General features: G+C 44.6%; 1 protein-coding gene across 1 annotated transcript in view; it reads left to right on the forward strand.

Moving 5' to 3' along the window:
- Window positions 1–26,860, forward strand: part of LOC148008688 (SUMO-activating enzyme subunit 1B-1-like) — a 67,411-nt gene that overhangs the window by 36,814 nt on the left and 3,737 nt on the right. Inside the window, exons 8-9 of the mRNA XM_087674073.1 lie at window positions 4,875–4,978; window positions 5,072–5,179. Coding sequence (XP_087530199.1) covers window positions 4,875–4,978; window positions 5,072–5,179 — 212 coding nt within the window. The remainder of the gene's footprint in view (window positions 1–4,874; window positions 4,979–5,071; window positions 5,180–26,860) is intronic.

Raw genomic sequence — 26,860 nt, forward strand, 5'->3', positions numbered from 1 at the left:
TATTTTTAAGTGGCCTAGTCGGAAAGAAACTTTACAAAAGCTTCTGAGATTCGAAAGGCAGCCACCATTTTGAAGGGAAATGCGTTGCAATGCTAGTTCACACTTCTAGTGCAAGGTAGAGCCCCATCAACCTGGCCACAATTTAAGGCATCCAAGGTAATATTGTTGACACTAGGTCTGCCATGGGATGACTATTTAGTGTACTAGTCAGTATACATATGGTATATGGACATAGCATAGTTACATGGAATGGAAAATGGGAATAGAGAATCGGAATGGAGATGGCTACAAATTGCCATTCCATGTGGCTATATAGCATAGTACACCGAAACGAGATTTCAGCAGCTCCAAAACGAAGTGGCTATTTTGGACCAAAATGGAGATGGGGAAATGCCGTTTCAACACCTTGTGAGTGGATGGATAGACCAATTATCAAGAGCAAAAACGCTTCGTTTTTTAACAGTTTCGCCTTCGTCTTCTACGCAATCGTCTTTTACTCTCCAGGACTCTACCTCTTGCAGCTCCCGATTCCTAGGCTCCTCCTCTCTTTTTTCTTTTTTCATTTTTTCCTTCTTTTCTTTTTCTTCTTCTAAGTTCTTCTCCTTTCAAGTTTCTCCTCCTCCACCTCGTCCTCATCCTCGTCCTCGTCCTTGTCCTCCTCTATAATCATCATCATACTCCTCCTCCTCCTAAATTCTTAACTTCTCTCCGAATTCCCGTTGTCTAATCATGGCACCGGATCCATTTTGGAGGCATATCACTTCAATCAAGAGATACAAGGGCTTTGGTGGATCCATTTTGGAGGCACGTCACTGCAATCAAGAGATACAAGGGCTCTGGTAGATGGAAAAAGTGGCGGTGTAACTACTTTGGATTGGAGAAATCAGAGCATATAACCCATGTAAAAGACCACTTGGTGTGCATCCCCAACCAAGATATCGTGCCTTGCGTAAATGTGCCGGCGGAAGTAATGGTAAGTCTCAATCTTTGGCGTTGAAAATATATAGGGATTGAGCTACAAGAGGATGAATATTTTCATCCAATACCACATGGAGATAATGAAGCACAAGTGGGGCTAGGAGAGGCTAGTGGGCATAGTGGTGCTAGCCAAATTGAAGGTGCTAGTGGCGCATGAAAAAGAACTGCATCCATATTTGTATTGCGTCCAAGTGCAAAAGGACCCCATTGACATCGTCTAGTGGCAGTGGGCAAAGGAGCTTTCATTTCGAAGCACATATGACAGGTCATCATAGATATAGGAGTCCAAAATTTGGTACAGGTGGTGAGAGATAATGGAAGCAATTGTGTGTCTACGAGATATTACTTGAGGAGTTTTCTAGGATACTGTGGATTCCATATACATCCCATTGCAGTAAATATCTTGGGTGGATGATATCCGTGATAAGCATGTTTTGAGCCAATAGCACACTTGAGCTATTGAAGCTCTCCACCACTAGATTTGCTTATATATTTATTGTATTGGAGAGGTTGATACGGGGCCTGTTCAAATTTGATATAGACCATTGTATGTCAAGAGTGGCTCACATCCAAAGGCACTTGCTTTTAGGCATAATATTTTCAATGAGAGTTAGTGGATTGAGGCGTAGGCATTGGTGAACAGTCTGACTCCTATTTACAGTCTATGTGCATTAATGATATGGAGGTGAGTACTTTGGGCCTTTTATATGAGTATATGAATAAAATTGAGGACGCCTTGCTTCACAACTGCTTTTTGTTCCAAGATAAATACGTTATTGTTTAACTTTTACATATGTCATTATTTAATGTTAATGACTCATTTATGATTATTCTAACTTCTAAGTTTTTAATTTATTTTATTTATAATCCATTGTCCATTGCTCTCAGGGGTTGATGAGATTCGTGTAGTGTGGAATGCATGATGGGATTGGTTTCATAAACCAATCCATGTTGTTGCACATATCTTGTATTTGCTTTGGCGCTATGAGGAGCAATACACTAGCAAGGAGTTGGAGGAGGACTTCATGGAGTATATGAGGCATCTTGGAGGGAATGCTCTAGATATGGTGGAGAGAGTAGAGGATCATTTGCTGGCATTTCGCAATCATTCTCTTTATTTTGATTGACCCACAGGTAGGCTTTGAGAGATGCAGCTTTAGCTTGTCTCTTAGTGGGAGAAATATAGCAATTGTGCTGCAAATATTGATTTTGTGGCTTGCCAAGGCTTGTTGAGAGAAACTGGAGCACATGGATTTTTTTCCACATCAAAAGGAGGAACAAGCTAAATTTGGATACACATTGTTGTAGGCATTGATATATTTATATATCCACGTAATACCATATTTATTTTAGTGTACAATCTGAAACGTCATAGCAATTACCCAACCTTAATCTATTAAATTTGAATAGAAATGCATTGCTATTGATATCCGCTTGCAAGATTGTAGTTCAAGGCTTGTTGAGAGGAACTAGAGCACATGAATTTTCTTCCATATCAAAAGGAGGAACAAGCTAAATTTGGATACACATTGTTGTAGGCATTGATATATTTACATGTCCACGTAATACTGTATTTATTTTAGTGTACAATCTGAAACGTCGTTTCCTTGTTTCCAAAATTTGGCCAAAACTTTGAAACTCTAGTTTTTCCATTTCCGTTTCCCTTTTTCGAAACTCCTCGATACTATGCTATTTAGTCACATGCAATAGGCATGTAAGGGAAAATGAGATCGGTGAATGGCAATGGGGAACCCAAAAATGACTATTCTATGTGAGTATGGAACATAGTTTTCATGGCTGCTCTGAAATCACATATTTGCATTAGATTATGATCATCAGGGGTTGGTTACCCCTTACTCGTTTATAGTGGATGATCATAAGTTATCAGTGGTATTCAGCTAGGTTTTATGGACAACAATTTATTATATGATGCCTTTGGCAATTCAGCTATGGTTTATCCTTAGTTTGTGCTTTAGAACGGTTCTTTGGTTAGAACTCCACTATTGCTTAACCATGCCACTGCTAAATACTTGTTGAAAATTTCCATCAAGCATAACCGAAACATAATACACAAAAACAATGCAAAACTATCGTTAGAACCTCGTGGAATGCTTTCATTACCAAAACATCACAAAATACAAAAGAGGAGCAATCTTGCATGGACTGTGTGGATATGAGCTCAAATGTGCAAGGCTTTTTTGTCTTTAAGAGCAAAGGATTGTGAAATGACTTCCTTTGCTAAATTCCATAGCTAAAGGTATAATCAAGATGCACATTTTCAAGTTTTCACTAATACAAACCAATAACCACACACACACACACACACACACACACACACACAAACACACAAAACCACCACCAATACCACGTGCACATCCACTTATCCCCCACCAACCAACCCCCCCCAAACCAACTCAACAACCAACAAAGGATCGTTTAAAGACTTCCTTCACTTAATTCCATAGCTGAAGGTATAATCAAGATGCGCACTTTTGGTTTTTCTCTGATAGAAATCCACAACCATTTGTTAACCCTCAAACGAACAAGGTAGAAAATCGGAAAAATCTAAAGCAGAAGATAAGGTCAAGGCAAAAGTGAAATGGGAGATGAAGGCACGCCAAGAGAAATATGGAGAAGAAGTGCAAAAAAGTCTTGAATCAAGGAGAAAGGCGCACAAGAAAAAGTGCAAGTCAATACTTTTGTAAAAGAGCGCAAGGCGCACCCCGATTTATTTTAAGAGTGCCAGGCTCTCACCTGTGCAATTTGTAAGGGTAGATGGGCGGTAGGATGGAGGTTAGGAAGATAGGAGTACAATGGGAAAAAGGGGTCTAGGCCACGGCCGGCCATGTAAAAAAGGGATGACCGCCAAAGGGAAAGAGGGCATGTATATAATGTTCAAAAAGTGAATGAGAAGCTCATTCTTGTGTGTGGCCAAAAGTGGCTCTCCTCTTCTTCTTCTTCTTATTGTTCTTATTCTTGCTTGCTTGAGCTTGTGCTTGAGAGAGGGAGTGTGAGAGTGCGAGGGAGTGAGTGTGTGAGATTGAGGGACCGGGGAAGAGAAGCTCTCCATCTTCTCCTCTCTTCTCTTGCTCGCGGTAATGGAGCTTGGAGCGTGGAGCTTGAGGATGGAGCTTGCTTGAAGCTTGCACTTAGATCGTGGAGCTACTGGAGTGCTTGGGAGAGGAGGTAACTCGATCGGGCATGGAGGTAAGCTCACTACACCCGTAGAGATGGATAGCGCGTTGGCTATGTGAGAGAGGTAGCCATTAGTCTCGGCTTGGAATGCTTGAAATAATAAGCGGTCCAGGGTCTTGGTGGTTGATCGCCTCTACACCACCCACCGATGCACCCACCACCACCACACACACACACCCCAACAAAACGCCCCCCCGCCCACCTCCCCCCCCCCCGGCTCCAAATGCAGCCCTTGCCAACCAAAACCGTGGCCCCCTCCCCTTGGGGGGTGAAAAATAATAATAAAAAAAAGAAAATCCCCCTATGCATAGATACACACAGAGAAGAAAAAAAATGGGTCCATAGCCTAGGAGACATAGTAACAAGGGATGACCATTTTCTAGTTTCCCGTTCCAGTCCCTTCCCGTTCCCCACACCATCCTAGTTCCATCCCCACGCTAGAGCCTCCTCTCATGGTAATAGGGGATGGCAACTCCCGTCCCCATCCCCATCCTCAAAACCCGCCCCATGTTACTATGCCAGCAGAAGATTTTTGTTCTTGTCCAAAAACTTCCATTGAAGTTTACTGGTATGTTGGTTGGCCAGGCATTTCTTCTGTGTTGTACTATAATATAAATTAGGCTGCAATTTGTACCTCTAACTGTTAATCTGTATTTGCAAACTCTCATACCATCATGGGTGATCTTATTGTGCTAGAGCAGTTGTAGAGGAGTTCGAGCAATCCAATGGACGTCTGCCTGGTCAAGTTTTTCCTAATGACCTGGCAGCAGTCTTAGAGGTTCGGAGAAGACAATGTGAAGTTCAGGTATTATACTGTACTCTGATCTGCTCCATCTTTCTGTACTCTGTTTTCTAGTAGGTTCTTAGTCTTGTCAAGCACTGACTGGAATAACTTCAGGAATTGCCTGAGTCTTTGGTCCCTGAAAAGCTGCTCCAGAGACTATTGGATGCTGGAGCCAGAGAGCTTCCACCTGTCTGTGCAATTATGGGTGGGATACTTGGCCAGGTATGCATTCTTTATGAGAATACTGTCACTAAACCTTTCATTTGGTGTCATTTCACATGTATTCAAAATCGTGTTCCACTGGTGGGTCTGTACTCTCTGCCTTTTGATCTGCAATTACATGAATCTCGAGTTGTTTTCCTTCCCTGTTCTCCGTTTTCTTAGTTCTGCCTTCTTTATCTTGTGGCAAAGAGTTCTGTCTTAGTCCTGGCTTTTTTGTTCTCCTTTCTTTATTTTGTCAACCCAGTTCCTGCTTCTTATGTTGACACTTGATGCCTTCTTAAGTCCAAGGTGGTTTCATACGTTTAGTACGATATGTTCTGTACGTCAATATGTATGGTATGGAACATGCACACAAATCTTAAAAATGAAATACATTGTTTTGTACTTTCATTAAGAAAATATACATAAAATCATATATAAAATCAGCCTACATACATATAAAATGTGCAATTTAAAGATAGATCATGAAGAGGGATTTGGGAAAGGGAGAGGCAGAGGGAGAGAGAGAGAGAGGAAGAGGAAGAGGGGTAGGGAGAGGAGAGGAAGAGAACATGAGAAAGGGATAGGGATAGGAGGAAGAGAAGGCACGAGAGAGAGAGAGAGGGAGAGAGAGAGAGAGAGTAGGGTGATTGAAGAAGATAGTGGCTTGAAAGTTGAGCTCAAGAGAGGGTGATTGATGAAGATGGAGACTGATTTGTGTGGTGAGATGGGGGGAGGGGGCTGCATTTTTTGAAGGGTTGAGGTGACGGAGAAGAGAAAAGGAAGGAGTATGAAAGAGGGAGGTGTTGAGAAACCCTTCACCCTTCACCCGCAGTTTGCATTTTTACGTTTTTGCGTTTTGCGTTTAGGGTTTGCAGCCCCAAAAAGGGGCGCCATCCTAGACTGACTGTGCCTATTTATAGGCCACTCTCTCATTCATTCCTTACAGCTGATTCAGTCAGTCCGTCACCTCCTCTCTCCAGCCTCTCCACTACCCTCACACCCCTTCAGGAGGACATTGCGGTTCGTGGTTTGTGGCTGTCTTCATCATCTTCCTTGTGCTACGGCATCCTTGTTCCCTTGTATTACATTCACTCCATGATTCGGAACTTCATCATTCCATTTATTAGAGTTTCTTCTCTCTTCTCTTCCTTACTCCACGTTTGCCGAGTTCACTCCGTGTTCCTCCCTACAAACCCTACTGTCTCGCTGGTACGCTATCCTTTGACAGGAGTGTGAGTGTGAGAGAAGAGAAGCTTGAATGTGTAACAGCCCAAGAAAATGGGCAAAATTCCAAAAAATGCACTAACGGACCTTTTAAACAGTCTCTTTTTTGTAGAATTCAAATGCACGACAATTGTACCATATGGTATGAAATGGATGCATGGTTTGGTACCATATGAAATGAATTGTACACGCATGGAATGCAACCCTGCTTCACCCATATGTCAATTGAAAACTTGCAGTACCATATGAAACGAACTGTACGCGCATGGAATGCAACCCTGCTTCAGTCATATGTCAATTGAAAACTAGTTCATATCGCTACTGCAAATACACAACAATACAAGCATGGCCATCATGTGATAAATCAATCCTATTCACATTATCCAGCAGCTAATACAGATGTTTATGAATGGAAATAAGAGTAACTCCTGTAAGATGATGCTGCTTTATAGCGCTGTAAGATTTTAAGTACAGCTTGAACCTCCATCCCTCGAGCAGCAGGCTGAACCTCTGTTAGACTGTAGTCACTCCCTGAACTTCAGTTGCAACTGGGTGCTCTTTTGTTCTACTCCGTGTACGTCAGAGAAATTCTGAGTCTCCTTTCACTGTCTAAGAGTGACCATAATTTTGAGATGGGAAAACATGGAGATCGAGACACATGAGCATCATGTATATTTTAACTGATTTCATGTGAGTTCTTTGAAAGATTCCACTGCCCACTCTATGATACATTCATCCCCTGCTGATAATATTTTCATTAGAAATAAACTCCAGGATCTTGATTATAGAAAAAGCTTTGTTCCCTTCACATATCGGGACTCCGGAGATTGCTCATCTACCTAGTGATTAATCATTACTCTTCAACAAAGCTGAGTTAATGCAGTAGCCTTGAAAGTCAAGTATTGGAAGCATAAAGCTAGACAATTGCAGATTGCAGCCCTCTATGAGAGGTCCATATGCTGGCTCCCTTTATTAGTGACATAACATGTCCACCATTAAAGGAGAAGGTTGATCTTGTTCCAGATGTTGTGCTCTTGAAAAAACATGTCTAGGTCTGACATCAATGGGGCTAGTCTGAGACTGATGACCTTTGCATGGATCTTGTAGGTAGCACCAGGCAAAGTGATCAACCTGCATTGTGTGATCTCCAATTTGTCTCCTCTTCCTTTGGGAATGAGGTGAATTAGTCCTTCAAGAAAACTCTTTGGCGTGATCCCCAATGCCATAATATCCTTGAGAGTGGAGATGAGTCTCGTGTTGATAAAATGCGAGTAGCTCAAAAAGGACCTATCCAATCCATCTTCTCTTGGATGCTTGAGGCAGTGCCAGAAGTGCCTTCTCTAGCTCCTCTGTAAAAAGGGCCATCATCCAATCTATGACCACCCTGCTGGTGCTTTTGCCATATTGTCTCTCTATCCTTCTCATAGCCTAGGGGTCTAGTTGTAGATCCTAGCTAATCCATGTGGTACTATGCAGTCTCTTGTCCAGCCTCAAGAGGACCGTGCGCAATGGATCCATGAGTGCTCGTAAGTCTTCAAACACATTGTTTGTCTAGAGTGTCTTGACTCTTGGCCTTGTGGTTTGGAAAAAGTTGGTATTGACCTCATCAGCGAATTGAGTGTAAAAGGAAGCTTTCACATAAAACCAATTCTTGATCAAGCTTTCTTCTTAGCATCAATCTCTGCTTTAGCAATATGCATCCTCTCAGCCCACCATTTGCACCTTGAACATCTCTCTTCCTCCCTCTATAGTGCAGCTGGTGCTTCTCTAGCAGTCTTCTCCTTTTCTAGAAGGCCCTATCTTCTCCTCGTGGTCTCCTCTTTGAAGAAGGAACTTATCTCTTGTAGGCTCTCATCCAAGCCTTTAGCTACCTGTCTGGCTAAGAAGGATATGGATTTCCCAACTGTGCAATTGCCTCTCTAAGATTACCAGCATAAAATAGGTACTCTAGAATCCTATCATTGGAATGGGATGCTCTGACTCTCTAAAAAAGTAGTTGAATTGGTGAGCGGTCCAAGAGGGTCATGCTAAGTTCGATAACTACTATGTCGCCCCTATCACAAACCTAGTCATCCATATTAAATCGGTCAACCCTAGAGTGGTCTTGGCTACTATTCCTCTATCTCTTGTAGAAAACTGAAACAAGCTTGTGGATCATGTTGCCCTATCTTTGGAGTAGGTCTTGTCTCCTATCGCCCTATCTCTCAGAGAAAGGTGAAACAAGCCTATGGATTTGCCTTTTCTCCTCTAATGGTATTTATGTATTTGCCTCTCCTATTCTCCAAAGCCTCTACCATTTTAAAGTTTGCCCCTACTATTTAGCAATCAACTTGCTGTAGGGAATGATTGAGGATAGTTTTGCGTCTCACTAGCCATTCGGGCACCATTATCTTTAACAACATTGATGGAACATTAGTTCAAGCTCAAGGTAGTAAGGTAAGGAGACCTAGATTACAACTAGAAAAAGCAGGTCATCTAAGGGTCTAAGCAAAGGACTACCTATTTATTTAATCAAATTAAATAAGAAAAATCCACATCTGGACTATGAAAATAGCCTGACCTTCTTGACAGTTAGACGGAAGCTTCTAGGTCCTAGGCAACAGCATTCAATCATTAGGCGGCATCTCTTTTTATGTTTTGCAAAAAGCACAAATTTGTGTGTTATAGAGATGATCACATCCTGGTGGAAGAAGCAACAATATCCTAGTGCAAGTAATAGCTTCTTGGTTGCAAGTAGTAGATTTTCCATAACAAATGATGCATCTACAGTCTCTACCTTTTGTCTTTCCCACTACCTCCATCAAAATGCAAAATTCTAGGTGATTACAAGATCAAAGATGTCTTACGAATTTACAAGCTTTGATGACTCACAGAATGAGCTTCTTTCGAGACACTCTTCTGAGCGGTGACATGATTATCACGATTATAGTCATTGAGAGGAGTCCCCCATTTGCACTCATCCCCCTTCTATTCATCTTTCACAGAAGGCTTCGTCCTCATCATCACTAAAGATGTCATCCTTGATATCCTTAGTGTGGGTTCCTCTCTTACCTTCATTGCCCAAAGAAAAACCCAATGGTTTGAACTATTCGTTGTGGTTGTGTAAGGTGAAGTGCATACTCGACAACTTTGATATTTGGGCTCTTGTTTTAGATTTTATCCCTCATCCTAAGGAGGATCCAACAAATGGGACTTCTATAGATTGTGTAGCCTTGTGGAACTGGCTCAAATCTCGAAACCCAATCCTTTCTCTTTATGAGTTTATATAATTTTGTCCTCATGCATGTTCGTAGGTTGAAGACCACAGTGATCGACAAACTAATAAGCGCCTTCTCCACTCTCAAAGAGACCCACATGGCTCTCTATGGAACCACAATACCTGAGCCCTATACTGACCAGGTCAATTGCTTCCCAACATATATGTACACTCCAGCTTGTATCTCTATAACTCCCACAATTGCTATTGAGTAAGTGTGACTCTATCTTGGCATAACTTCTCGCAGCATAAGGATGTCTTGTTGAAAGGATCCTCATGGGATGCATCTAAGCCTCTTAGACTAATGCTCTATAGCCCACGTTTGTCTATGGCTTCTAGCATACTCTCTCTCGTATCTTCTTTGCTAGTTGAGAGGTGCTACTCTTTCAACATGTGAAAATCAATCGATCCTTTCATTAATCCTATGTACAAATCTTGTCTCATGAGGCTTTAGCCTTGCCTAAAGTGTCGTCCTTGGAAGCCTCGTACATTCTATGAAAGGATCCTCAATGGTTGCGTTTAAGCCTCTTAGATTGGTGGTTGCTTTATAGCCCATGCCCATCTATGCCTTCTAGCTTAGTCTCTCTCGAGTATCTTCTTTGCTAACTCTTTTGAAATATGTGATGGGGGGAAAGTCGTAAGAGTCGTATCTCTTGCTCATTGCTCTAGACTAAAATTCCAAACTCCTCCAGTAATTTCCAAAATTGGCCGAAACTTCAAAACTCCGGTCTTTCCTGTTTCCAAAACTCCCCTATATTATGGTATAGACAGTAGGAAAGTTTTAGGGATAGAGAGTGTTAGGGTGGAGTTGAGTGTTAGATATGCTCAATGTCTCACCCTTGTAAGGTCAAGACTCAGGATCTTTGTGGATCTAGCCTTTTTGTATGTTGGACAGGCTGACCTGACTGCCTTCTTGGCCCATAAAAGAAAGAACCCTCCAAATCCATAACCAGTCTTTCTTTCATGCAATGAAAGTTAATCTTGCTAGCCTTAAGCTCTTCATCTATCATTTTTCTAGATTGCCATCTAAGCTTCACAGTGGAAGGACATGGGTGGACAGAGCCATCTTCGTATCAGCTTGTTTGGAATTAAATAAGGTTATGTTCCTCTCGTATTTATTGTGTACTCTCTATTCCTAGCCATTTAAGTTTTACATGGAGGTGGAGATCTTGAGAGGGAGAGAGAGCTTGTAGGAAAAGAGCAAAATTATAGAGGGTGGAGAGATTGAGGGAGTAGGGAGGATGGAGAGCTTGAGGGTGGAAATATAGCTTGAAGTAGAGAGCTTGAGGGGCTAGAGAGAGCAGAGAGCTTAAGGGAGGATAAACAATGATTGAGAAGGGAGAGAGTGAGTCCTTTAAAAAATAGAAATTGAGAGAGAGAGAGAGAGAGAGAGAGAGAGAGAGAGAGAGAGAGAGAGAGAGAGAGAGAGAGAGAGAGAGAGAGAGAGAGAGAGAGAGAGAGAGAGAGAGAGAGAGAGAGAGAGAGAGAGAGAGAGAGAGAGAGAGAGAGAGAGAGAGAGATTAATCTTGTATTTTTTTCGTAATTAATACAATTAGCTTTTACGGAAAAAGAGAGAGAGAGAGAGAGAGAGAGAGAGAGAGAGAGAGAGAGAGAGAGAGAGAGAGAGAGAGAGAGAGAGAGAGAGAGAGAGAGAGAGAGAGAGAGAGAGAGAGAGAGAGAGAGAGAAATTAATACCGAGAGAGAGAGAGAGATTAATAGAACCGAGAGAGAGAGAGACGCAGACGGATGAGAGAGTCTGGTAGCGCGATGGCGGATCGTGGTCGTGGTGACTGTCCTTCGTCGGGTGAGCCCGTCCGTCGCCTTTCCGTCACGTGGCCCTGCGCCTCTGCCGTCTCGCCCCTGCGCGTCGCCCTGTTTCGTCCCGCCTTCCGTCCCGCCCTGTCGGCTGCTTGTCGTGCCACCACGTCTGCAGCCGCCCCGGCTCCGTGTCGTCGTCGTCGCCTGTAACCGCCCTTGTGTCGTCACCCACAGGCTCCTCGCCTGCATCTGGCGGCCCTTCAGCTGCGCCTCCAGTCCTGTTGTCGCCCGCGTGAACTGTGGGCTCTGCGCCTGGTTCACTCCCGTCCACCTTGTGCGTCAGGGCTTCTGCCCACGCTTGATTTCTGCCCACGCCTGATGTCCGCCCTCGCCTGTCGGTCGCCCCCCTCGCCTGTCGGTCGCCCCCCTCGCCTGTCGGACGCTGCCCTCGCCAATCAGCCATCGTGGTGGTCGCCCCAGACTTTTAACGCCTGCAACCTGTTCGTGTGACGTCCTGAGGGTCGTCCTCCGCCGTGTGCGAAACCAGCTTACAGGGGTGCAGATTTCTAACTTAGCCGACAGTGATCTGCACTGTGCGTCGGTCCTCCTTTGAGATCAGCTCGTCATACAAGATGGCTGGTTTGGATCTGGATTTCATAGACCAAACGGTGGCAGCACTTGGCCCAGATTCTGATGCTGAGGAACCGGAGGATATGGTTCCGTGCACTGAAGAGATGACCCCGGGTCCTGACATCCAGCCTGCGGGTAAACGTACCAAGCATACCTCGGAAGAGATAGGTGTTATTCAGGATCGTTCCTATGCGCAGGTTGCTTCGGATTCTGTGGACTCTCAGGATGTGGACTGGGAGCATCTGCTGGAATTCGCCAACACTCTGCTTGGCGAATATGTTCAACATAATTAGGAAGCCTTTTCTGACTCTGCACCTGAAGATGTTCTGGAAGCTACCGTCGACCCAAAAACTGTCCTACGCTCCTTTTCGGTGTTTTATGATCGCGCTGTGATACTCTTCTTCAGTGGTCGAATCCCGCTGCTTTCCCATATTTGCCAATGGCTGCAGAGTCTGCTACAAGGGGAATGTGTTGAAGAGATTTTTGTTGGGTCCCGGGGTTTTTTTGAGGTCCTCTTGAAAACTGCGACGCACCGTGCTACTCTCTTGTCTAAACTGCTTTGTTTTTTGATCCTCGGTTGGTTCATGTGGTTCCATGGCGCCCGATGGCAGATTTTCAGTGCCTGCTGCAACGTGAATGCCCTGTGTGGGTAGAAGTGGAAAATTGTCCGGCTGTTTATTGGCCGCTATTGAAGGATGCTATGGCCGCTGTGGGCACGGTTCTGGTCCCTCCCAGTCTCAGGGTTGTGAATCGCAACCGCTTGTGCATGTTATGGGATACTGCAAGGAAAAGGCCTGCTTGGTTACGCCTCAATTGCTCTGGCATGCATCCGTTACACTTTCGTTTGAAATGGGGCAATTTTGCAGGCCATTGCTTTTCCTGTGGACAGTTGGGGCATTTTATGGCCGAATGCCCAGAGCAGCAACACATTTCAGATGTGGGCCATGTTGCTCCGCCCATGGAGGATATGGTGTGTGGTGCTCCGTCGCTGGATACTCTCCACCCGCCCCAAGTTCTGGCCAAAGGTAAACAATAGGTTTCGGGTCTGGATTCCTGTGCCACTGATTGGGTTGAAGTATGTGCAAAAAAAGGCAACAGGATTGTTGCTGGCATGGAGAGTACTGTGCCTACCACCTCACAAGATTCCATGCGTACATATATGCGCAGGAAGGAAATGTTGTCTTCCGAGCGCTCTGCTCCTGCTCTGGTTTCCTCAGCCCCCCGTCCTCAGCCCGCCAGGAAAATGTATTCGGATCGTCTAAAGGGTCCACCTGCAAAGCTGGCTTTTGATACCAACGGCAACGTCATTACCCCGTGGGACCGTCGTTATCCACGTTCCAACCCCAAGCAAGCATATATGCCGTCTACTTCCAAATCTGGTCCTCAGAACTCTTTTGTGGTGTTGGCGGATTTCTTGGATGAGGGAGTCCTGGACATTCTCGCCGACAAAGTCAAATCGAGGCAAGCTGTGCCTCGTACCTGATTTTGTTTTGCATACACATGAAAATAGCCACGTGGAATGTGCGAGGAATTTGTTCTCGACACAAGCAACATGCCATGTGGACTGCATTGTATGAGAATCAGTGGGATGTCCTGTGCGTTGTTAAGCACAAGAGTCACGGTGACGCCGGAAAAGTTGTGGATTGCCATGGCTTTCGTTTGTTCTATGCAGGAACACAGGCCATGCATTATTCGGGTGTGCTCATGATTGTACATGCCAAATATCAGCCTGTTCTTATTAAAAATGATGTTTATGGCCGCTTTTTGGTGATTGAAATTTTATTCGAAGGGGAAATCTTATGGTTACTTGAGCTCTATGCTCCGAATGATTCCTTATCTCGCCGGGAGCTTTGGCAGACTTTGCAGACTTCCTTGTCACTTGGCAGACGGGGCTTCTTCATGGGAGATTTCAATATGTGTGTTGATTCTTCCCAGTCCACATCGGAGCATTCGGTAATGGATGCGCCGGAAAGTCGTATGTGGCATGAGTTGGCTCTTGCTGTTCTTAAGCAAGATCTTTGGTCCTGGCTACACCCGTCTTCTACAGGGTTTACTTTCCATTCGGCCTAGTATGCAACAACATGGTCGCGGTTGGACCGTATATATATCATGCAGAATGATGATTTTCTTCCTGAGATGCTCGAAATAAAAGTGTTGCAACAATATGCCTTGTCGGACCATTTCCCTCTGCAGTTCGAGTTGCTTGCACAACCCATTGCACCTTTCAAGCAATTTCTGGAGAGACTCCCTTTGCGTTTCAACTCGTCCTACTTGAAGCATGCAATTTTTCAGGGCTATATGCAGCAATTGCTTGACAGATTCTTCTTGGACTTTTCCTCTCAGGGCACTACGTCATTTGAAAGATTGCTCTCTAATGTGCAGCGGGTTGCTTGGCAGTATGGGATCTATCATGCCTCTCTTTGTAGGCGCCGTCGACAGGCAGCGGAGGACCTGCTGATTTTGGTTTGCTCTTTGCTGGTGGACACTCCGGATGGTGCATTTCTGCTTGCATTGGCCATGCGGGTGGCCGATCTTATTAAAGACTTCCAGTTAAAATCGTATCAGCAGGCCAAATTGCAACATCTGACAGAGACTTTGCAAGATAGTGCATGTCAGACCCATAAGTTCTTTCGAGCTCTCCATGCCTCTCCTGCTCGAGAGAATATGACTAGACTCGAGGATGCGGAAGGCCACCTTATCCTGGATCCACAGACTATTGTGCATATGTGTCGGAATTATTTCCGTGATCTTCTCGGTTCCGCTTCTCCACCTTCAGCCCAAATTACTCAGGCCCGTTCGGTTTTTTATAACCTGGTCCGCAATCAGCTACCGCAGGACATGCAAGCTACTATGGAGTTAGATATTGGTGAGGCAGAGGTTATGGACGTCTTGTTACACTTGCCCAAAGATAAAAGTCCGGGTTGGGATTGTCTCACCAATGAGTTCTTTGAAGCTTTCGCTACCCAACTGGCGAAACCATTGCAGGCTTTGTTTCAGCAGGTGTGGGAAACGGGGATCATGCCTCCCTCATGGAAACAAGGACTTATTAAACTGCTTCCAAAAGTTCCTTCGCCATCTAAGTTGACACAGTGGCGCCCACTTTCTTTGATGGGTTCAATGTACAAAATCTTTTCCAAAGTAATGGCGAATTGGCTCCATAAGCATCTCCCTGCCCTTGTGCACCCTCTCCAGTATGGTTTCATTAAGGGCCGAAATATTCTGCACAATGTTTTGAATGCCCAAATGGCCATTGATTATGCCAGGCATTCTAATCAGGAGGTAGTACTGGTTCAACTGGACCTGGAAAAGGCTTTTGACTATCTGGACCGGTCTTTCGTTGCTGAACTTATGTCTGCTATGGGCTTTGGTGCTCGGATGTCTCGTCTAATCTACACCATTAGTGCTGCGGCGTCTTCGCGAGTCATGTTGAACGGAGGTGTTACTGAGCCATTTGTCCTTGCCCGTTCTGTCAGACAGGGGTGCCCTTTGAGCCCTCTATTCTTTGCCCTTGCAACATATCCAGTTCTTTCCATGTTATCTCATATGGCCGCCTCTTCTCAGTTGGCCGGACTGTCGCTTCCTATAGGACAGCACTTCATGAGCCAATCCCTGGCGGATGATACCTTTATGATTTTGCGTGCGGACAAGGATAACCTTCGAAAAGCATTGGATGTTTGGGGTCTCTTTGGTCAGGCGTCAGGCCTTCGTATCAATGCGCTCAAATCAGCCATTCTAAGCTGCACGGAGTCGGATTTGCAGTCCTTGGACTGGCAGGGTCTGGTTGTTCCTCGTGGCTCCATTGTCAGGCATCTTGGATACCCTTTGGGTATTGATGTTCCCCCAAATCAGCTTCTGTAGTGGATTTCTCAGAAAATGGTGGCTAAGTTTATGTATTGGAAGTCTCAGGCCTGGCCCTTCCATGTTCGCCTCAAAGTAGCCCAGATAATTATGTTGCCAATGCTCACCTATTTCTTGCCATTGTTGCCCTGGACTACTACGACTCTGAATGCTCTTACTCAGTCTATTCGCTTCATGCTATGGAAGGACTCATTGCATGCAGGTATTTCCTGGATCTCGTGGTCGCATGCGTGCACCCCCAAACGCATGGGTGGCGGAGCTATTTTAGATGCCCAAACTCACATGCAGGCACTCCGTTGGTCTCTTTTCCGCGCCATGTGCTCGGATCATCATCCGTGGGTCGCTATAGCCTGTTATTTCCTTGAGGGCCATGGGCTTCTGCATGGCAATACCCAAATCCGGAGTTCTTGGTGGCATGTTCTTAATGCTGATTCGCGGTTCTCCAGTTCTTCTTCATCACTGCTTACTCATTTGGTATGTTCCTGGAAACACGTCCTTCAAAAGGCTCAGTGGCATCCAACGGAGGATCGCTTGGCTACTAACTCTTTTCAATTGGAATTACTGGCAGTCTCGCGTTTACTTTCGTGGGAAGGTAAACATGAGCTTAGACCACAATTCAACCGGATGGCACGTTTGGGCTTGTCTTCGGTTGCGGATGCCACCCTTGCCAGTCGCAATGTGCTTATATCGTTTCGTACAGCTAGGAGGCTTTTCAAGATCCCTCGTGGATATAGGCCTTTATGGGAACAGCTTTTGACGGTGCTCCAGAGCAGACAACCCTTTCTTGCCCTTGCTTCGGATCATCCCTGGCAGGATTGGGATCTACAAGGCCGGCTGAATTTGAGCAAAGCTTCTGCTAACCAAGTGTATCATCTTCTGACTAAAGATCATCAATGGCTAGTTACTAAAGCGAATGCTTTATGGGGATTGCGTAAATCCCGGTCATGGTGGAGGGCAACTGTGATGGAGGGCTGGTTGAACAAGACACCCTTTAAATATAAAGTCTTTCTTTGGAGAGTGATGATTGGGGGTCTTCCGCTTGCTTCGGCTCTTTCCAAGGGACGAATCTCCAATGGCACTTGTTTCTTTTGCACCACTACTATGGAATCCGCCCGCTACCGATTTATTTCTTGCCTCGTCGCTAAGAAAGTATGGTTATTTTTGTCGGCTGTTTGGCGAGGGGTGGTTGGTATCACCCTGCGCCCCTTTGATTGGGTTTTTGGCCAGCCCAAATACCCTACTCCCGCACAGCCATATATGAAGCTCATGTATCACTTTCTTCGATACTGGGGCTGTTGGCATAACCGGACCATTCGGAATGCTTTTCTGTTTGACTCCGCCTATAATGTTCAGCGGCATATTGTGAGGCTTAAGGGCCTCTTGTATTGGCAGTTAGCTCTTCTCCATCGTTCTGATTTGCTCTCTACGGAGGACTTCCGTCCCTGGCATATGGCAATTTCCTCCGCATCCTTGCCATGACATTGTAACTTGTAGTACTTAGAACCTCTTCACATGATGGCTTGGATTGTCGTCATGTATCTTGTAATCAAGTAATATTGTATTTTTTTCGTAATTAATACAATTACCTTTTACGAAAAAAAAGAGAGAGAGATTAATATCTACCAAGGAGTGCATTTCTTTTTGGTCGCTTTTGGCTATTTTCAGGGGTTTGACCATATTTTGGATTTTGTTACTTTTTGTTTACATATAGTTGGCTTGCTCTTCCACTTTCATTATCCATCATTGATCCTTCGTGATTAGGCAACTCTCGTCATTCTCTGATTCCCCTGCTATCTTCTGATGCCCATGCTAATGCATAGAGCTACGTGTTGGGGTTGACCGTTGTATTTCTTGGTACACTACTAGGTTGTGGAATTTTTGCATTTATAGGTTACAAACTTGGTTTACTTTGCATTTATAGTTCACTCTTCTTGCTCGGCATTGTGTGTTCCCTTTAGCATTGGATACTCCTTGTCTACCTCGCCTAAGTTAGTCCTCTTTTGTACCATGGTCCGCGGACCTGGATTATGCTGAGGACACCTTTTATTGGTTGCTTTCATTCTAGTGGCAGCATCTTCTTTGTTTTCTTGCAGGTACTTTATTGAAGGACATCTACGGCTGACATGTATGCTATGGGGGATCGTGTGGCTTGGGATCATTCAGATCGACTGCCATCCTATCACTCTTTTCCGTCATATTCTTTTAGGGCTTATAGTCCGCGATTAGCATTGAGGACATCTCTTGACATCTCTTGAGTAGGTGCCAATCCTACCCTCTCTACTTGCATCCGATAAGTTGGATTGGATAAACTACCCTCTATGGTCTTGTTGCATGGAGTGTCTCCTCGACGATTGTGACCTTTGGGATTTATATCTCAACCTATCGTGGATCCTCATGATGGTGTGAATGTGGATTTTGGAGCTTTATGGGATCAGTTAAATACCAGAGCCCGCTCTTTTCTCCTTTTGAGTTGTATAGATTGTGTGCTTGTGCATCTTAGACATATCTGCATCATTGTAGAGATTTCGGGGAGATTGGCATCTCAAATCTAGACATTTGGGCATTGCTTATCTCTTAAGTTGAAGCTACGACAACTTGTTGCTGCGGATTCCCCTACGGAGGCATTATATCCATATCATGGAGGACCTTTGGGTTGAGCTTTCATTCCTTGGTATGGACATTTCTTCGGAGGACCTAGTTGTGACATTCTCTGAGATCTTTCGTTCACTGACATATGATGTGTTCTACACCAGTCTTCTCACTTCTTGTAGTCAAAAGACTCTCACTTTGGAGGAACTAGTCCTGTTAGTTCTTGAGCAGGATGCTTGTCACAATGAGCTTGATTGTTGCGGAGCTCGTGTACATGACGATGCTCATGTGGCTTTATCTCTATGTACAAGATAAGCCAAGCAGAAGAAATGGAACGAGGAAGAAATTAGAGTCATCTTTTGACGTTGATATAGATTTTACAGACTTGGGCCTCCCTCTTCTGTTAGTTTTTTCCCTTCTTAGACTTGGGACCCATGTTGTCTTTCTCGAGTGAGCTATCTTTGTCTTTCTCAAGTTGGCAGGAGAGGGGGCTATCTATGCTTCATTTCCCTTCCATTGTGCAAGGTGCTTCGAGGCAGCTTTCTATTGTCACACTTGTTTTCGATTGTGCACCATTTATTCCACAGGTTCCATCCCATCCCCCACGATCTCCTCTAGTAGTTTTTTCCCACCTCCCATCCCTTTCAAAGGAGACGATATTGGTGATGTGGCTGTGGATTTCCTGACCCATTGTGTTTCGGAGGGGATTGCCCAAGATCGTGAGGAGATTCTTTGGGTTTTCTACTCTACTTTGGGCCTTTTTTTTTTGCGGCTACCCCTTTCCTTTGTCATCGACCCACCATCCCTTGCCGCTTGGCCCATGGTCCTTGTTGTTTTTATGTAGCTTGTGGTGCCTTTGATAGTTCCTTAATATTGTCTCATTGTTGGATTAGAGGCTTGGCTCACCCATCCCTAATCGGTGCGAATCTAGTGACTCGGAGAGAAAAGTCATCCCTAAAAAGTGTGGGGTATTTGCCACGGACCATACTATTGGCTCTACATTTGCATACATATGCTCCACCCGATACAAGCCACAAATCCACTTGCACGGGGGATACAAGCTGCTCTCCATGTCTTGATTTCAAGCCTATGGGATGAGACCCTGATCTAGTCAATGGCAACCCGCATCTCATGTGGGTTTAGTATTCATTCGTTATTATTCAGTGTTCATGGTTTGTGCTATCTACCCTTGTGTTTCTTTATCGGTTTGTACATTTGTCATACGATTGTGTTGTGTTTCTGTGGTAGAGCATTTCTTTACATCATCTACACATCCAAACATCTAGGTCTCACAATGAAGTTGCCTGTTGTAGTTCTCAAAAGATGGTCTTTGTAGTAGGAAAACTTTAGGGAGGGGCTATTGAGCTGAGATCCATGTGTGCTATATGTGTAGCTCGTAAAGATCTTGCGCACGATTGGGTTCCTTTTTGAGTGAGAGAGGTGTATGGAGGGGGAGTTCGAGTTATACTCGAAGGGGGGAGCGGGGAAGTTGGTCCATGTCAATCCCAAAATGTATATGCCATTGCTTGGCTTGTGCATACCATGAGGTCCTTTGAGCTAGTTGTCTAGACGACTCAAATACTCTCTTGGATAGTCGATTTGGATGCATGGAACGCACTGTGTGGATAAAGTCGATGGTCTAGAAGAGAGCCTCTATCATCATGGGGGGTGTAACAAATTCTACTCCAATGATCTCATGTAGTATTGATGGCTTGTTGTAACATCCATGAGAGCATGACAACATGTGGTCTTTCAATCAGTGACCATAAGTAGCCAAGCTAAGGGTCCAAATTGGGGCACGATACATCATTGTCGGTGTGATAAATGTATCAAATAGCCATTTGTGTGTGCAAGGCTCCTAGAAAGGTGCCTTGTGGCACTGTTGCCCCAACTTGGCCAAAGCAGCTTGGGCTACTTATTTTCTTTAGGCTATGGCTCCTATCTCTTGGTTAAGCTATAAACAAGAGATGGCTGTTGCTTTCATAGCTGAGATAGAGTATTGAGCCCTTTTTTCAGCCACTAGAGTGGCTGTCTTCTTGAGGGGACTACAGTCAATTCTTCGTTTTCCGTGCGACTCTTTGACAATTATCTACTACGATAGCTAGAATCTCCTAGCACTTTTTGGTAACTTGATCATCACACCAGGGATGCGGTATATGGGAGTCCACTTCCATTTTGACAGAGAGGAGGTTGAGCTAGACACCATATGCCTAGAGTTTGTGTCTTTATTAGATAACTTTATAGATATTTTGACCAAGGTGGTCAACCGAATGATTCTTCAATTTGCTACCTAGGATAGGCGTGGGTGCACCCTCCCCTATTACTTTGAATTGATGGAGAGAGGGTGATTCCCTTTGGCTTTCCCTTCTACATTGAGTGGGGGTAGCCTTTTTCTCTTGAGGGTGATAGTCTACAGGATTTTGGATCATTCATTGCTTCAGTGACACTTATTAATTTGTACATTGTATCATTATTTGCATCCTCTTGATGACTATGTTTGTAAATTGGCGCTTAAGCAATCGAACAATTCCCCTTTGAGGGTGCTGTCCAAGTGGCACAATTGCATAGCATTTTGCATGATCATGATGATCAGCATTGCCTTTTGCATAATCCCATGCATTGGCATTCTATTCTTGTAAATATGCATTTGTGCACATGTATCCCTTTTTGGTCTTTTGAAGTGACCAACTCTGGATCCACCATATTCGTGGCAGCTCTTAATCCCTTTCTGGTCTTTTAAAGTGATCAACTCTAGATCCACCATATTCGTGGTAGCTCTTATGGCAGTCTCCCTTGCTTACTCAGCTTGCCTAGCTTGTTTCCAACTTTTTTACTTCTCTTGCATGGTACTCTGTGATTTCTTTGTGATCGACACCTAGTGGTGGTTGGGATAACTTGTTTGTTTTGTGAAGGTCTTGGGTTTGACCATCCCTTTATTCTCCCCAAAGGGCACAGATTACTCAATAGAAAGAAATTAATTGAAAACCTTGACTTAAAGCTAAATCCATTTAAAACAAGTAGAAGCCCTTTTAAAAAAAAGTCCACTATGGTTCCATCCACATTTGCAAATCATGGTAGGCCATTGGGCAGCCAATGAGCACCTTTTGTCCGATGCCTTGGTGTCTTTGTGGTAATCACTTGGACTCTCTTGGTAAGATAGCCATTGTCTTGTAGTCTTGGTAGGTCATTGGACAACTAACATGCACCTTTTGCCCAATGCCATGGCTTCTTTGGGGTGGGACGCCTTGGGGTGAAAAGGAAATAAAATTTGGGCTTGGGCTAGTACAATCTCTTTTTGGTTATAGTTTTTGGCCTAAGAGGGGGTATTGAGCTCAAAATACATTAGCTTTATTAAAGCAGCCTCAAAACATGATAAATTAATTAATTAAACCTTATGTTTTTCTAGAGTTTATGTGTCCCAAAAGCGCAAAACCCATTGGGAGGACAATGGACCCAAACTTTCTATAAATTAGGCATGTTACCCTTCATCCAGCCTCAATCTTGTTTTCGCAGGTTGCAAGTGCTAGAGCTTTGTTGTCAACACCCTATTCACGGAGGATATTTGAGCTGGAGCTGTCATCCACCATGAGGTGCCAGCTGTCAACACCCTGTTCACGGAGGACATCTGAGTTGGAGCTGTCCACCATTGTCATCCACCATGAGATGCTTGCTTCCCAACCCTCCATTTGCAGATTTTGATTGTTTCCAGTCATCCTTCCACTGCTAGTCATGAAGGCTGCTGCTATCTACTCCAAATTTTTACGTTTGCTGCTGCACACTACTTGAGACATTGTGTTTTAGCCTCATTTGCTGCTGCCTGCATCCGATGACTACTGGGAGTGCTGTATTTTCTGCATATTGCTGCCGCCCAGCCTGTTTGTGACCTTCAGAAGCTGTTTTTTGCTGATTTTGGGCATCACTACCTTCCATGTCACCGTCTCCCTGCCCATTTGCAGTGCCAGTCTACTGCCCTCTTGACATGGATTCCTGGCATCCTACTACTGCGTTTAAGATGACCTGAGCCTCCATCAGTGTCCAGCTTGCACACATAGCTTCCCATTTCCTATTGTTACTTTTGTGACATCATTCCAACTTGCCACGATATCCCCTACCTCATGTACAACTGCTACAATTTGTACTAACATCTATTGCTGCTGATACGTCATAAAAAACTGCTGGTAATGTTGCTGCTGACCAAAATGCAGCTTTTGCAGCTTCTTCCAACCACTCCAGGATTGCTTCAGCTTGTCATCTTACTTTCCCTTCCAAAATGCAGCTACCTGCTGCTCATCAATAGGACTTCCATGTCAACAACTGCTTCAGACTGTCCATGTTGCTGTTCCACATTAAACTACAGCCCTTTACTGCCTGGTGACTTCTCCCTGGTGCTTACATTGTCATTCAGCTAGCCGTGCAGCCTTCCGCAGGCTTTGCACAACTAAATGCAGATTGTTCTTCTCTTGGACTCTGCTTCTACAGCCAAAACTTAGCCTTTGCCCAACCAAAGCAGACTGTTGCTGCTCTATTGTTAAAGCTAATGCAGATTTCTCTTGTCATTGGTGTCCAAAATGCAAATGTGTCTTGTGGTCTAATACCTCTTAGGTATTTTATCGTCCCCCATGTGTGAATGCACGTTATTGTATGTAAAATTGTGTATCTAGGTGTGAACATCCAGTTGCACATATGATGGATGGAGGTCGATGGAGGGGCCACTTGTATCCATGATTTCTAGGATGATGAGATGTAAGGCCTTGGTATCATATGAGAGCATTAGAGCTGAGCTAGCGGCCACACTAGTCGTAGTAAGGTCCTCACCCAATCGGTCATATATGTACATAGCCTATGGGATCTACCCAAACATAGATATGCATGGTTGGCCCTTGAATCTTGTTGATAGTGTGCGAAGGAGGGTGACTCTTCATGTTGGTATGCATAGATGTTAGCTTGCTTTGAGTTACATGGCTTTAGCATGGACAGAGTATCCCCTTTCAATACTCCCTTATCTCACCTAGCTAGACATCAGGCCGAGGACATGGTTGGCCACCAACATAGGGATGAAGATGGCTTTCTATAAAGAGCACTTTCTCCACACTACAGATGATGGATTTATTGTCTACCCAAGATAGGTGGATAGCCACCTCTCACATGGGATTAGATATGCTATTGGTCAGCTGCGAACATCTTCACACGGGTTAGAGATTGAGACTGGGAGAAATAGATGCTAAACCTAATTACTGCTGTAATTTAGGGTTTATAGCAGTAAACTCTCTGTTGTCCACCAAATTTGGCTATACTTTGCTACCAATGGCTGAGAATCATTGAGAATGCTTGAATATAGATTGGAGGAGATGAGAGAACGTTGTAGAGAGAGAGAAAATCAGCTGAAATGTATCTTTTGATTCGTAGCTCTGATGAAAAATCAGATGGCACCAATAGATTCAAATGGGGGGTCTAACACCAGCTCAACTGGCGAGCCCTCCTCTTGTACCGCCGCCTCTCTTGAGGCAGAAGAGAAAACCTGGTGCTCCCTGTCTTGTCGCGGAACACGATCAATCATCGTCGCCTCTCAGAGCCAAATTTGATCATCTCCTCTCCCTCCACTAAGCTTAGAATAGCTGCAATTCAGCTTCCACCACCCTCCAACAGCCTTCTCCCTAGTTGCATGGGAAAGTTTTGCCAAGTGACAGCCTTCCTAATGCATTTTCAGCCATTAAATTAAAATTTCAGAATGAATTAATTCTGAAAATTAATTTCAGCCCTTTTGACCCTGCCCAAGATTAAACATGCCCATCTATAATGAAATTGGCTAGGCCATTTGCAACTTGAAGTGGTTCCCAACCTCTGTTGACCCTTAGACTAGCATTAATTAATTAATTAATACCAGTCCCTAGTGTCACTACTAACACTTAATGGTCAAACACTTGTCCTAGGATCCAACCTGGCACCAACTGACAACTAAGACCCAGTTGGCATAACTTAACACAACTTTTGTCTTTAACACCCATTGCATCCTTAGGGTCCTTGGCTTGTTTCCATGAAATAATTGCCATGTGCATCACATGTGCTAAACAACTTGCACATTTGATTGATAAATTAATCAAATGTTACTAGGAAGTTTAAGGCATCTCAAAATTTCACATCCCCGTGACACTTGGCCATTATGCGGTGTCAAAAGATGATGTATCAGCGAGACAGTAAGCTTTGCGGGGAGGAACACGGAGTGAACTCGACAAACATGGAGAAGAGAAGAGAAGAGAGAAGAAACTCTGATGAATGGAACGACGAAGTTCTGAATCATGGAGTAAATGTGATATAAGGGAACAAGGGTGTTGTAGCACAAGGAAGATGATGAAGACAACCACGAATCACGAATCGCAATATTCTCCTGAAGGGATGTGAGGGTAGTGGAGAGGTTGGAGAGAAGAGGTGATGGACTGAATGAATGAGCCGTGAAGGATGAGCGAGAGTGTGGCCTATAAATAGGCACAGTCAGTCTAGGGTGGCGCCCCTTTTTGGGGCTGTAAACTCTTAATCCAAAACACAAAAAGACAAAAATGTAAACTGCGGGTGAAGGGTTTCTCAACATCCCCTCTCAGGTCCAAAATGGGGAAGAAGGGAAGAGTGAGGTGGAGATGGAATGCTACATGCAGCAGGTGTCACTTGGACAGTGTGCCTTGTGGGAAAATTGTTCACCTGCCCAAGCCCCCTAGTACAAAGATGATGAAATTATGGAATGCATAGGAGGAATGTCGGACTTTATATGGTGCCGAGAACCATAAGGATATGCCCGTACTCGATCTCGAGAGGTGGCTCCGTGCTGACTAAGTGACCAAGGCAAAAAGAGAAGAGGAGGAAGAAGATGTAGAGGATCTCTAAGATCCAAGATTTCCATTGGAAAGGGAACTTGCAGGAAAGAAAATAGACAAGAGTGAACTGGAGAACTCGAAACTCAACCTCGGGAGAGAAGACAATAGCTCCTTGCATCCATGCTGGAAGGAATACGAAGGCCTCATCACTAAGTTGCGGCTGAACCTTCGAGGTTTCGATCTAGGTGATATCTGAAGATCTTGGGTATCAGTAGAAGAGATGACTGGTCAAAGAAAGCAACCCCAATAAAGTAGAGGATGGGTGAAGAACTTCATATGGAGTAGATTTCCCCTCTAAGGTGGGAGGTGAAGGGGCTCCCGTTGAAGTCGAAGAAGAAGTAGATGCCCTCTCTGAGGGCAAAGAAATAACATCCCCCTCTGAATTCCCTTCTAAAGTAGACAGGGAAGTCAAAAACTCATGGGTCACGGACTTCGAAATGTCTGATGACGAAGGAAGTGCTGCCGGTCATGCCGAAGAAGGTATTTAGGGTGCCAAAGAGCTCCCAGAGGTAGTATCTCAAACTTGAGTAGTCGAGGGTGTGGAAGGGTGGGGCTCAGAATGAGTAAGAGGTGGGTAACAGTTGATGTCTCTTAGTGGAGCGGACTGGGTAGTTGAAGAAGAGGAAGAAATCGAGCAGCCACTGTCTCTCGAAGGAGCGGATTGATAAGGAGATGATATCAAACAATCACTGTCTCTTGATGGAGTGGACTGTAGATCCATAGGTCGTGGAAGCCACTGTACCTGAAAATAAGTGGGAGAAGATTGCTGCTAACATTGCAACGATCTCCAGGAGGTCGTAGTGCCAATCGATCCTCCATGTACTCAAAAGGACTTAGTGCACATCAAATGCGTCTTATTGCCTTGAGCATAGTACTCTGATAGCCGATGCAGAACAATCTTTGTGGCCCAGAAATGAGAGGTGGCACAAGGAGTGCTTGGTGGAAGATGTATATACTCCGCGGGGGTGGGGAGTAAAGGTCAAAGTCGGCAATCTTCAGTGGGATGACCGTTCGTGCCACAGTACGAGCACCCAGTAGTCTGGTCATCTATTGGTAAAGAAGCCATGGATACCGGTGTCCCTTGATGAAGAAAGAAGAGGTGGAAGAGGTTAGCCACGAACCACAAATCGCAATGTCCACCTCAAGGGATGTGAGGACAGTGTGAAGCACGAACCGCAATGTCCGTCGCAAGAGGTGGGAAGGTTGGAAGTGAGGTGTTAGTGGGAGAAGGATGCTACCAGCAATAAGAGGTTGCAACTAGTAGAAAAACGTAGGTGAGGAGAGAGAAATACTTAAAATGCAAGTGAGGAGAGAGAAAGACTAAAAATGCAGGTTGTAGGAGAGAGAAAACAGCAAACACAGGCTGCAGGAGAGAGAAAGACTAAAAACGCAGGAAAAAACCAGCGGTAGCAATCAGCATGCTAAAATCAGCTCCAAACAGTATGTGATAGGCTAGAAACAGGCACTAGAGTGTCGTAGATTGCAATGGCTAGCTTGAACCGCAATGTCCTCCGTGTC

Source organism: Lygodium microphyllum, unplaced genomic scaffold (assembly GCF_053477565.2).
Source record: "Lygodium microphyllum isolate KBCC unplaced genomic scaffold, Lygodium_microphyllum_v1.1.10 scaffold_83, whole genome shotgun sequence".
Taxonomy (NCBI): domain Eukaryota; kingdom Viridiplantae; phylum Streptophyta; class Polypodiopsida; order Schizaeales; family Lygodiaceae; genus Lygodium; species Lygodium microphyllum.